A 13,527-nucleotide genomic window follows, 5' to 3' on the forward strand; every position below is an offset into this window, starting at 1 on the left:
TGAACGCAGGTGCCACCTCCTGGGGGGGGGGACACATGCTAGAGCCCACCCCCGTTTAAACTGGCTTGGAATAGCTTAAACAATGTTTTTTTGCAGAATAGGAGACTTTGCCAGTATAAAAACACTGTAGCTCCGGCGCCATTGGGGTGTTGGGGGCTGGAGCTACCTCAGAGCGGGTCCAGAGGCATTTTGGCGCCTTCCTCTGCTTAATGCAGCAGCAGCAAGTACACACAGCTCTTCCTGCCTCACAAGACACGCTGAAAAACTTGTACAGGGTGTAGCAATGGGGAGAGCCACTATTGCACACAATCTGTGTCCTATACAGGACAGAAATCATTAGTGTTTCACTGTGTTATAGTTAGCTGACTGCCTCACTGGGGCTGTACAGCAAGGGTGTGCTGGTGTCTCTTTCTGTGTGTCTCCTCTCACATACAGTAAGGGCAGGCTTGATCAGTATTACTGTCTGTGTGTATGTAATTGTGATGACTATAAACATGGGTAAACACAAGCTATGCAGTGTCTGCCATACCAGATTCTCTCCTCTATCTTCTGATTCTGTTTCATTTGAACAATGCAGCCAATCTTCACAACTCATTGGGCCAGATGTGCCTCCAATGCGAATAGAGGCACCAGAAGTAAGTCAAAAAGACCTGCAACCACCTGTTCTCAGGAACAGAGCACCAGTCCTGCTTTCACTAAGTCCTCAGCAGTACGGTGCCCACCCACCCCGTGGAGAACTCGAGGTGGGAGCTTGACTGCGTCACTTCAGCCGCATCTTGGAAAGCTCCTGCCAGGATACATAGGTTAGGGACCTCATTTCTCAGGGCTACAAGCTAGAGTTCGACGGTGCTCCTCCCCAACGATTTTTCAAATCAAGCTTGCCAGCTCTGGAGGATACGCAAGTTACATTGCAAAAGGCCATCCGAAAGTTGATCCAGTCCCACGTCATTGTTCCAGTACCAATACCACAACAAGACAGGGGTTATTACTCCAACCTATTTGTGGTAACGAAGCCGGACGGCTCGGTAAGGTACATTTTGAATCTAAAGTCCTTGAACCCTTACCTAAAGGTTTTCAAGTTAAAAATGGAATCCCTGAGGACAGTGATTGCGGGCCTGGAAGAATAGGAATTCCTGGTTTCCTTAGATATGAAGGACGCCTACCTTCATATTCCAATTTGGCCACCTCATCAGGCTTATCTGAGGTTTGCCCTCCTGGACGATCACTACCAGTTCCAGGAGGGCAAAGGTGATGGCGGAGATGATGTCCCAACTCCGGGTCCAGGGGGGTCAATGTTGTCCCTTACCTGGATGAGCTTCTGATAAAAGCAAGATCCAGGGACCTTTTATTGCTCCATATCGACCACACTATCCAACTTCTGTCACACCATGGGTGGATTCTCAATCTACAGAAGTCCCACCTCGAGCCAACTCAGCGGCTCCTGTTCCTGGGGATGTTACAGGATACGGTGGCCCAGAAGGTGTTCCTCTTGGAGGACAAAGCGAGAACACTTCAGGAGATGGTCCGCATGGTGCTTCGACCTGCTCGAGTGTCCATCCATCTTTGCATCAGATTGTTGGGGAAGATGGTCGCCTCATACGAGGCGATCCAATATGGAAGGTTCCATGCCAGAATATTTCAATTGGATCTCCTGAGCAAGTGGTCCGGATCACATCTACAGATGCACTGGATGATTCGGCTGTCACCTCAGGCCAGGATTTCCCACCTGTGATAGCTGCAGTCCTCCAATCTCCTGGAAGGCCGGAGTTTCGGGATTCAGGATTGGACCCTCCTCCAGACGGATGTGAGTCTGCGAGGATGGGGAGCTGTCACCCAAGGGGCGCAGTTCCAGGGCAGGTGGTCAGCTCATGAACCTCTTTCCAATCAACAATCTGGAACTTCGGGCGATCTACAATGCCCTGCCTAAGGCCTCTCCTCTGCTCACGGATCACGCGATCCAAGTTCAGTCAGATAACACCACAGCGGTGGCGTACATCAATCGGCAAGGAGGGACAAAAAGCAGAGCCTGCATGCGAGAGGTTTCAAAGATACTCCTCTGGGCAGAAAGAAATGCAATAGCAATGTCGGCAATCTTCATTCTGGGTGTGGACAACTGGGAAGCGGATTTCCTGAGTCGTCATGATCTCTACCAGGGGAATGGGGACTCCACCATCAAGTATTCCAGCAGATCATCCACCGGTGGGGCTGTCCACAGAGTTACATGATGGCTTCTCGACTCAACAAGAAGCTTCACTGATATTGCTCACGAACCAAGGACCCTCAGGCGAGGGCAGTGGGTGCACTGACGTCGCCTTGTCCTTATCGGTTGGTCTACCTGTTTCCTCTGGTTCCGTTGCTCCCAAGGGTGCTCAAGCGAATCAGAAATCAAGGAGTCCAGGCAATTCTGATTGCCCCGGATTGGCCTCGGAGGGCGTGGTACGCGGATCTTCTGGACATGTTCGTCAAAAACCCTTGGCCTCTACCACTAAGAAGCAATCTTCTTCAACAGGGACCGTTTGTCTACCCGGACTTACGGCGACTTCGTTTGACTGCATGGAGGGTGAGCGAACATCCTAGCTTACAAGGGCCATTCCAAAAAGGTTATTGCTACTATGGTTCAGGTCAGGAAACCTGTGACGTCAAAACACTATCATCATATCTGGAGAAGATATGTTTCTTGGTGCGAGGAACGCACATATCCACCTGCAGAGTTCCACTTGGGATGTTTCTTGCGTTTCCTGCAGGTTGGTGTGGATAAGGGCTTACGTCTGGGTTCCATTAAAGTCCAGATTTCAGCTCTTTCAATTTTCTTTCAGAAGAAATTGGCAGTGTTGCCAGAAATTCAGACCTTCTTGCAAGGGGTACTTCACCTACAACATCCTTTTGTGCCGCCTATGGCACCCTGGGATTTGAATGTGGTGTTGGATTTTCTACAGTCCTCCTGGTTTGAAGTACGACACGTGGAAGATGGTGATGTTACTGGCCCTGGTTTCTGCTAGGCGTTTCTCAGAATTGGGGGCCTTATCGTGTAAAACTCCATACTTGGTCTTTTACAAGGACAGAGCGGAGCTCCGGACTAGGCAGAAGTTCCTGCCGAAGGTTGTCTCTGTGTTCCACTTGAATCAGCCTATTGTGGTTCGTCAAGTTCTGGCACTTCTGCTCCTCCGGAGACATTGGATGCTATGCGAGCTTTGAAGGTCTATGTCAGGCGAATGGTTCGGATCAGAAAGACGGTTTCCTTGTTTGTGCTTTATGATGCGCAGAAAATGGGTTGTCCTGCTTCGAAGCAGTCCATTGCTCGTTGGCTTAGGCTTACTATCCAACAGGCCTATGTGTCGGCAGCCTTACCTGTTCCTAAGTATCTGAAGGCCCACTCTACAAGATCGGTCGGCTCTTCCTGGGCGGCTGCCCGTGGAGTCTCGGCCTTGCAACTATGCCGAGCGGCTACCTGGTCGGGGAAGAACACTTTTGTTAAGCTCTGCAAGTTTGATACCCTGGCCAAAGAGGATTCCCAGTTGTGCAGGCCGTGCTGCAGCAGTCTCCGCACATTCCCGCCCATTCTGGAAGCTTTGGGACGTCCCCATCGTACTAAGGGGGTAATTCAGAGTTGATCGCAGCAGCAAATTTGTTAGCAGTTGGACAAAACCATGTGCACTGCAGGGGGGGGGGGCAGATATAACATGCAGAGAGAGTTAGATTTGGGTGGGGTGTGTTCAAACTGCAAATAAGATTTTAAACCTACCGGTAAATCTTTTTCTCCTAGTCCGTAGAGGATGCTGGGGACTCCGTAAGGGCCATGGGGTATAGACGGGCTCCGCAGGAGACATGGGCACTATAAAGAACTTTTAGTATGGGTGTGCACTGGCTCCTCCCTCTATGCCCCTCCTCCAGACCTCAGTTAGAGAAACTGTGCCCAGAGGAGATGGACAATATGAGGAAAGGATTTTGTTAATCTAAGGGCAAGATTCATATTAGCCCACACCAATCACACCATATAACCTGGAATATACGCAACCAGTAAAGAGTATGAACAAAAACACAGTATCAGTCAAAGACCGATCACAGCTGTAACATAACCCTTATGTAAGCAACAACTATATACAAGTCTTGCAGATTTAGTCCGCACTGGGACGGGCGCCCAGCATCCTCTACGGTCTAGGAGAAAAAGATTTACCGGTAGGTTTAAAATCTTATTTTCTCTTACGTCCCAGAGGATGCTGGGGACTCCGTAAGGACCATGGGGTTTATACCAAAGCTCCAAATCGGGCGGGAGAGTGCGGATGACTCTGCAGCACCGATTTAGCAAACGCGAGGTCCTCATCAGCCAGGGTATCAAACTTGTAGAATTTTGCAAAAGTGTTTGAACCCGACCAAGTAGCTGCTCGGCAAAGCTGTAATGCCGAGACGCCTCGGGCAGCCGCCCAAGAAGAGCCCACCTTTCTAGTGGAATGGGCCTTTACCGAATTTGGTAACGGCAATCCAGCCGTAGAATGAGCCTGCTGAATCGTGTTACAGATCCAGCGAGCAATGGTCTGCTTAGAAGCAGGAGCGCCAACTTTGTTGGCTGCATACAGGACAAACAGAGCCTCTGTTTTCCTAACCCTAGCCGTCCTGGCTACATAAGGCCGCCAATTCGGACACCCGCCTTGCAGATGCCAAGGCCAATAACATGACCACCTTCCAAGTGAGAAATTTTAATTCCACCGTTTGAAGAGGCTCAAACCAGTGAGATTTTAGGAAACTTAACACCACGTTAAGGTCCCACGGCGCCACAGGGGGCACAAAAGGAGGCTGGATGTGCAGCACTCCCTTCACAAAAGTCTGGAACCTGCCGAAGGGGATGGCCTCGTAGGCTGCCACCATTTTCCCCAGAACTCGAGTGCATTGATGAACAGACACTCTTTTTGGTTTCAGCAGGTCTCTGACCATGTTCTGGAGGTCCTGGGCTTTTTCCATTGGGAGAAAAACCCTCTTCTGTTCCGTGTCCAAAATCATGCCTAGGAATGATAGTCGAGTTGTTGGAACCAAGTGTGACTTTGGCAGATTGAGAATCCAACCGTGCTGTTGTAGCACTCTCAGGGAGAGCGACACGCTCTTCAGCAATTGATCTCTCGATCTCGCTTTTATCAGGAGATCGTCCAAGTACGGGATAATTGTGACTCCCTGCCTGCGCAGGAGCACCATCATCTCCGCCATCACCTTGGTGAAAATCCTCGGTGCCGTGGAAAGCCCAAACGGCAGCGTCTGAACCTGGTAATGACAGTCCTGTACAGCGAATCTCAGGTACTCCTGATGAGGAGGATATATGGGGACATGAACCATCCGGCTTCGGGACCACGAACGGGGTTGAATAGTACCCTTTTCCCTGATGGACCAGGGGAACCTTGACAATCACTTGCTGTTGACACAGCTTTTGAATTGCAGCCAATACTACTTCCCTCTCCGGGGAAGAAGCTGGCAAGGCCGACTTGAAAAATCGGCGAGGGGGCACCTCTTCGAATTCCAGTTTGTAGCCTTGGGATACAATCTCCATCGCCCAAGGATCCACGTCTGACAGAACCCAGACCTGGCTGAAGAGTCGAAGACGTGCCCCCACCGGTGCGGACTCCCTCAGTGGAGCCCCAGCGTCAAGTGGTGGATTTAGCAGAAGCCGGGGAGGACTTCTGCTCCTGGGAACTAGCCGAAGCAGGTGTTCTCTTTCCTCTACCCTTACCTCTGGTGAGGAAGGAGGAGCCCCGACCTCTTCTGGCCTTATGCGACCGAAAGGACTGCATCTGATACTGTGGAGTTTTCTTTTGCTGTTGGGGAACAAAAGGTAAAAAAGTAGATTTACCCGTGGTAGCTGTGGAAACCAGGTCTGCTAGACCATCCCCAAACAACCTAAGGTCAGTAAAATGGTATCCCTGTCTAGGGTATCAAAGTCAGCTGACAAGGTATCTGTCCACGCTGCAACTGCGCTACAAACCCATGCCGATGCTATCGCCGGTCTGAGCAAAGCACCCGTATGCGTATAAATAGATTTTAAGGTAGTTTCCTGTCTGCGATCAGCAGGATCCTTGAGGGCTGCCGTGTCTGGAGACGGTAGCGCCACCTTCTTGTAACAGACGCGTAAAAGCCTTGTCCACCCTGGGCGAGGATTCCCAACGTACCCTATCCTGTGCAGGGAAAGGATATGCTATAAGAATCCTCTTGGGAATCTGCAGTTTTTTGTCTGGAGTTTCCCAAGCTTTTTCAAATAACTCGTTCATCTCATGAGATGGGGGAAAGGTTACCTCAGGTTTCTTTTCCTTATACATGCGCACCCTCGTGTCAGGGACAGAGGGGTCATCAGTGATATGCAAAACATCTTTTATTGCAATAATCATATAATGAATACTTTTGGCCACCCTTGGGTGTAACTTTGCCTCATCGTAGTCGACACTGGAGTCAGAATCCGTGTCGGTATCAGTGTCTGCTATTTGGGATAGGGGACGTTTTTGAGACCCTGAAGGGCCCTGTGACCCAGTCCAATCCGTGGATTGACTCCCTGCTTTTTCCCTGGACTCTGCTTTGTCCATTCTCTTATGTAATAGGGTCACGTTTGCATTTAACATATTCCACATGTCCAACCAATCATGAGACACACCAATCATTTGCTCCACCTCCTCCTTGGACGAGCCTTCCGCTTCAGACATGCCGGCACACACGTACCGACACCCCCACACACACAGGGATATATCTATAAGGGGACAGTTCCCCAACAAGGCCCTTTGGAGAGACAGAGAGAGAGTATGCCAGCACACACCCAGCGCCAACTGACACTGGAAACAAATTCCCAGATATAGCGCTTTTATATATAATAATCGTGTAATACACTCACTGCGCCAATTAAAAGTGCCCCCCCCCCTCTTTTCAGCCCTCTGTCACCGTGTTCAGCAGGGGAGAATCCGGGGAGCCAGCTTCTCTGCAGTGCTCTGTGGAGAAAATGGCGCTGGTTAGTGCTGAGGGACCAAGCTCCGCCCCCTCCAGCGGCGGGCTTCGGTCCCGCTCAATTGTATAAAAAAATGGCGGGGGTTTATATATTAACTGCCTCCGCTGTCTAATATCTATAAAATGCCAGTCCAGAGGTTTATATTGCTGCCCAGGGCGCCCCCCTGCGCCCTGCACCCATCAGTGTGTGTAGTGTGTGGGAGCAATGGCTTATCTCAGTGAAGATCTGAAGTCTTCTGCCGCCTTGAAGTCTTCTTTTCTTTTTATACTCACCCGGCTTCTATCTTCCGGCTCTGCGAGGAGGACGGCAGCGCGGCTCTGGGACGAACAGCGAGGGGAGACCTGCGTTCCGACTCCCTCTGGAGCTAATGGTGTCCAGTAGCCTAAGAAGCAGAGCCTATCACTTAAGTAGGTCTGCTTCTCTCTCCTCAGTCCCACGATGCAGGGAGCCTGTTGCCAGCAGTGCTCCCTGAAAATAAAAAACCTAACAAAATTCTTTTTCAGAGAAACTCAGGAGAGCTCCCCTGTAGTGCACCCAATCTCCTCTGGGCACAGAATCTAACTGAGGTCTGGAGGAGGGGCGTAGAGGGAGGAGCTAGTGCACACCCATACTAAAAGTTCTTTATAGTGCCCATGTCTCCTGCGGAGCCCGTCTATACCCCATGGTCCTTACGGAGTCCCCAGCATCCTCTAGGATGTAAGAGAAATCTAAATTGCAGCGTAAAAATAAAGCAGCCAGTATTTACCCTGCACAGAAACAAAATAACCCACCCAAATCTAACTCTCTCTGTAAGTGTTATATATGCCCCACCTAAAGTGCACATGGGGGTCATTCAGACGTGATCGCTCGCTAGGGTTTTTTTGCACTGCTGCGAGCATATAGTCGCCGCCCATAGGGGAGTGTATTTTCGCTTTGCAAGTGTGCGAACGCATGTGCAGCCGAGCAGTACAAAAAAGTTTTGTGCAGTTTCTGAGTAGCCCAGGACTTACTCAGCCGCTGCGATCACTTCAGCCTATCCGGGACCGGAATTGACATCAGACACCCACCCTGCAAATGCTTGGACACGCCTGCGTTTTTCCTACCGCTCCCAGAAAACGGTCAGTTGACACCCACAAACGCCTTCTTCCTGTCAGTCTCCTTGTGATCGGCTGTGCGAATGGATTCTTCGTACAATCCATTGCCCGACAACGATCCGCTTTGCATGCGCAGTTCTGACCTGAACGCAGCGAAAAATACTAGCATGCGATCTGGTCTGAATGACCCCCATGGTTTTGCCAAACTGCTAACAAATTTGCTGCTGCAATTAACTCTGAATTATCCCCTAAGTCTCCCCAATATCCCTTATGGATGCTAGAGAAAAATATACTTTTCTCGTAATCCATAAGGGATATTGGACGCCAACCTCAGTGCGTTGACTTTTCTGCAGGTTCTCTTTTATATGGTTACCTGTTCAGCTGTTGCTGTTGTTGTTACCAGCCATTGCTGGTTGTTGTATGTTAGTTGTGTGCTGGTGTATAAATCTCACTCCTTGTTGTTATGTTCCTTCTCTCATATATGTCCTTTCTCCTTCGGGCACTGTTTTACCTATAACTGCCTGTGGGAGGAGGCATAGAGGGGAGGAGCCAGCACACACAGTGAAAAATTTAAAATGCACCAGCTCCTTTGGACTTCGTCTATACCCCATCGTACTAAGTCTCCCCAATATCCCTTATGGACTGCGAGAGAAAGATTTACTGGTAGGTAATTAAAATCCTATTTTTTTACTCTTCTAGCTATTCTTTATTACTCTTATCCTAGCTGTTCCTTATACCTTTTCTCCTTGTTGTTCCTTATTACTCTTATCTCAGCTGTTACTTATTACTCATCTCCAGCTGTTCCTTCTTACTCTTCTCTTTGCCGTTCCTTATTACTCGTCTCCTTGCTGTTCCTTATTACTCTTCTCCTTTCTGTTCTTTATTACTCTTCTCCTAGCTGTTCTTTATTACTCTCCTTCTTTCTGTTCTTTATTACTCTTCTTTCTGTTCTTTATTACTCTTCTCGAAGCTCTTCCTTATTACTCTCCTTCTTTCTGTTCTTTATTACTCTTCTTTCTGGTCTTTATTACTCTTCTCCTAGCTGTTCCTTATTACTCTTCTCCTTGCTGTTCCTTTTTACTCTTCTCCTTACTGTTCTTTATTACTATTCTCCTTGCTGATCCTTATTACTCTTCTCTTTGCTGTTCCTTTTTACTCTTCTCCTTACTGTTCTTTATTACTATTCTCCTTGCTGATCCTTATTACTCTTCTCTTTGCTGTTCCTTATTACTCTTCTAGCTGTTCCTTATTATTCTCTTTGCTGTTCAGGTAAATGGAACTGCGAGTCAACTACAAAGCAATACCACCAAAACGGGGAAGAAAAAGAAGAAGAGACCTAGTCCTAAATCATTATATATTCCCCCACCACTCCTGGAGACCAACCCTTCTCCCACTGGTTGCTTCCAGAGCAATCTGCACTCCCCAACCATTTACCTGTCAGAGTATCTCCAGAATGGCACCTTCCAATGCCCACCGTACACTCCGCCTCCCATGCTGAGCCCAATTCGCCAGGGATCAGGGCTCTACTTTAATACTTTCTGCACCACATGCACCAAGAGCCCGGTTCCCAACCTCCTAGGTGAGCATTAGGGCAGCCAGTGTCAGAGTGAAATGTGATGGTTGGTGAATAGGAGGACATACTGTAGTATTTCCTATGGGGAACGCAGGTAAACATTGAGCACCATTTGCATCAGATTTAACCTAGAACATGAGAAGAGAGCTGCTGCATTTATACCACACACGGAACAGCACATCCTGATGTTCGCATCTGCATCAGTTACTAAGTGTATGTTATTCCTGCAGAGAAAGACACCTCCAGTTGTGGGATTTCCTTTGTGAAAGATGACATACTGCTTACTATCCACCCGTAAGTTCTCTACCTGTGTTGTCAATCTTAAGAGACATATTTCCCAATTCACTTGTTTATATTCATGTTTGTTGCTTCTAGGCACATTAATATTGGAGATCGTTTCCAGGCAGAGATCCCAGAGAGGAAGGATGCTTTATTCCTAGAAGGTGAGGAAGAAAAGGCAGACCTGGTCTGGAGACCTTGGTTGGAGACTAAGGCAGGTAAGACTTCATTCTGGCAGATGACTTTCAGACTCTTGTTCACACACACACACGGGATCTTCCATCATTAAGAACTTTCTGTAACTGTTAAGATTTCATCTTCGCTCATCTATTAATAAACACTTAAAAATTATTGTGTATGGTGTCTGTCTAGGGCACACAATGTGTGGCAGATGGCACTGCTACGCCCCCTTCTAACAGCTACCCGCAGGTCACTGCAGGATCCCTGACATCTCCTTATGGAAGACACTAAAGGTGCCACTACTTGAAACAGAGATTGCAATGAAGCAGCAGCCATCAGGGGAGGGACGAGAGAATGAATAGGGGGAGAGGGAAAAAAATTAATAAGGAGAGAGAAATTAATAAGGGGAGGCGTGAGGAATAGAGGGCCTGATTCAGTTTGTGTAGTTGAGCGATTATTGTTGTACTGTGCATGCGTTCTGATGGTCTTGTAACGGCAATGCAAATTGCCCGCAGATTGATTGACAGCTAGTGAGCATTTGTGGGAGGTAACAGCAAGGTGGCAAGCCAAACGCAGACGTGTTTCGCGCTCAGTTGTAAAGGCTCCAGCGGTTTTCTTGGTGAGAGAACGGTTGCGTAAGGTAACAGCCTGCTTAGGGCTTACCAGGAAGATGATTAAAGAGTGTAAGATTTCAAGCAAAGGAAAAAAGTCAAGGGCATTGAGATTGCGTTGCATTGAGAGGATTTGGGTGAATGAAGGGTGCAAGAGGGGAGGAGAGCAGATGGTGGTTGGAGCACGGGAAAGGGGAGTTGGAAAAGTCAGTAATGGTTCAGGACGAGCTCTTGGTAGCGACCAAAGCGGTGGGGGGAGTGATGCAAAATGACCATTAGGGGACCGTTATAAGAATGTGGATAAAGAAAAAGAGAGTGGAGGATGATGAGAGGGAGGGTTCAGGGGCAATGGGCCAGAAGGCGCAGTTACCAGAAGAAGGATGCCTACACACTGCCTGGCTTGTCTCCAGTATTGCCGGAAAGGGTGAGAGAGAGAGACACGCCATGTAGAAGCAGAAGAAGAAGTGGCATCAGAGAGGGAGAGCCAGGTTTCAGTGAGGGCGAGGAGGATAAGGGCGTTAGCTATGAACAGGACATTTTGTTACAGACAAATCTGGAAATACTGATTGCACAGATGAGGAAGAGCAATAAAATGGGAATGAGGTTGGTAAGGTTTGGGGCAGGGGGTGAGTGTGAAGAAGAGGATTTGGATGGAGGAGGTGAGGGTGATTGTCTTGTTTGTTGAGGCTGGGTGCTCATCGGCATTTACACACATATGTCCACAAGCCACTGTGTAGTATATTATTTTACTATCATCTTTCATTTAATCATAACTTGCTGTGTGGTGCCATATTAATAAAGGATAATAATAGTTACCTTTTCCAAATGATCATAATGGCTCATTGTAGTGGATGATCCCATGCATTCTGTTATGTGCCTGCCCCCACAACTGTGTCAGTTCTTCCCCTAGCCCACTAGCACAGTCCGTCAGGTTGGGCAAGGTTGATGTTTCTCTGTATTATGCGCTTAGAAATATTTTAGGAAAGCTTCCTTAGATCTTGGTCTGACCTCGTTGTCTCTGCATCTGATCCATCACTCTGAAACACCTCTATTACTGTCGAGAGGAATCCTGTTTGTACAGCTTCAGTGTGTGTTTGCTTTAAAGGCAAGGTCAGGAGTGTTCCAGCAAATCCCACTTTCTACAGTAATAAGACACTCCGTCACCCTGGCATTAACTCAGCGATAATGGTGCCGCAACGCCGCCTGACTGACAGCTAGAAAATAAATACAGTTCATTTTAATAAACTACTATACATTCAGATTTAATGTGTTTTCTCTAACGTCCTAGTGGATGCTGGGAACTCCGTAAGGACCATGGGGAATAGCGGGCTCCGAAGGAGGCTGGGCACTCTAGAAAGATCTTAGACTACCTGGTGTGCACTGGCTCCTCCCACTATGACCCTCCTCCAAGCCTCAGTTAGATTTCGTGCCCGGCCGAGGTTGGATGCACACTAGGGGCTCTCCTGAGCTCTTAGAAAGTTATAGTCTTAGAATTTGTTCTTTTCAGTGAGACCTGCTGGCAACAGGCTTACTGCAGCGAGGGACTAAGGGGAGAAGAAGCGAACTCGCCTGCTTGCAGCCGGATTGGGCTTCTTAGGCTACTGGACACCATTAGCTCCAGAGGGATCGACCGCAGGCCCAGCCTTGATGTTCGGTCCCGGAGCCGCGCCGCCGTCCCCCTTACAGAGCCAGAAGCAAGAAGATGGTCCGGAAAATCGGCGGCATGAAGACTCAGTCTTCACCAAGGTAGCGCACAGCACTGCAGCTGTGCGCCATTGCTCCTCTCACACACTTCATACTCCGGTCACTGAGGGTGTAGGGCGCTGGGGGGGGGCGCCCTGAGGCAGCAATAAAAACACCTTGGCTGGCAAAAATACCTCAATATATAGCCCCAGGGGCTATATATGAGGTAAATACCCCTGCCAGAAGTCCATAAAAAACGGGAGAATAGGCCGCGAAAAAGGGGCGGAGCCTATCTCCTCAGCACACTGGCGCCATTTTCCCTCACAGCTCCGTTGGAGGGAAGCTCCCTGGCTCTCCCCTGCAGTCTACAAGGGTTAAAAAAAGAGAGAGGGGGCACTAAATTTAGGCGCAGTATACATTATATATATAGATATAAAGCTATAGGGGACATAACTCAGTTAGTCCCTGCAGTATATAGCGCTCTGGTGTGTGCTGGCATACTCTCACTCTGTCCCCCCAAAGGGCTTTTGTGGGTCCTGTCCTCGTTTAGAGCATTCCCTGTGTGTCTGCAGTGTGTCGGTATGGCTGTGTCGACATGTTGAATGAGGAGGCTTATATGGTGACGGAACAGAGGCCGATATATGTGATGTTGCCCCCTGTGGGGCCGACACCAGAGTGGATAGAGAGGTAAAAGGTATTAACCGACAGTGTCAACTCCTTACATAAAAGGGTGGATGACGTAACAGCAGTGGGACAGCCGGCTTCGCAGCCCGCGCCTGCCCAGGCGTCTCAAAGGCCATCAGGGGCTCAAAAACGCCCGCTCTCTCAGATGGCAGACACAGATGTCGACACGGAGTCTGACTCCAGTGTCGACAAGGTGGAGACATATACACAATCCAATCCGTGACTTGATCCCGGCAATAAAAAATGTGTTATACATTTCTGACTTTAACCTCTATAAATGGGTTTTAGGTTTGGGGAGAAAAAACAGGCAGTGTTTTGTTCCCCCATCAGATGAATAAATGAAGTGTGTGAAAAGCGTGGGTTCCCCCGTTAAGAAACTGGTAATTTATAAAAAGTTACTGATGGCGTACTCTTTCCCGCCAGGAGGATAAGTTACGCTGGGAGATATCCCCTAGGGTGGATAAGGCGCTCACA

The 13,527-nt window shown here is 48.7% G+C and overlaps 1 protein-coding gene across 4 annotated transcripts in view; it reads left to right on the forward strand.

Annotated features, from left to right (window-relative positions):
• Positions 1-13,527, forward strand: part of ZNF541 (zinc finger protein 541) — a 401,808-nt gene that overhangs the window by 314,487 nt on the left and 73,794 nt on the right. For all 4 annotated transcript variants that reach the window (XM_063937867.1, XM_063937868.1, XM_063937869.1 and 1 more), the window contains exons 8-10: positions 9,313-9,622; positions 9,847-9,910; positions 9,992-10,113. In XM_063937867.1, coding sequence (XP_063793937.1) covers positions 9,313-9,622; positions 9,847-9,910; positions 9,992-10,113 — 496 coding nt within the window. The remainder of the gene's footprint in view (positions 1-9,312; positions 9,623-9,846; positions 9,911-9,991; positions 10,114-13,527) is intronic.

Source organism: Pseudophryne corroboree, chromosome 8, assembly GCF_028390025.1.
Source record: "Pseudophryne corroboree isolate aPseCor3 chromosome 8, aPseCor3.hap2, whole genome shotgun sequence".
NCBI classification, from domain to species: domain Eukaryota; kingdom Metazoa; phylum Chordata; class Amphibia; order Anura; family Myobatrachidae; genus Pseudophryne; species Pseudophryne corroboree.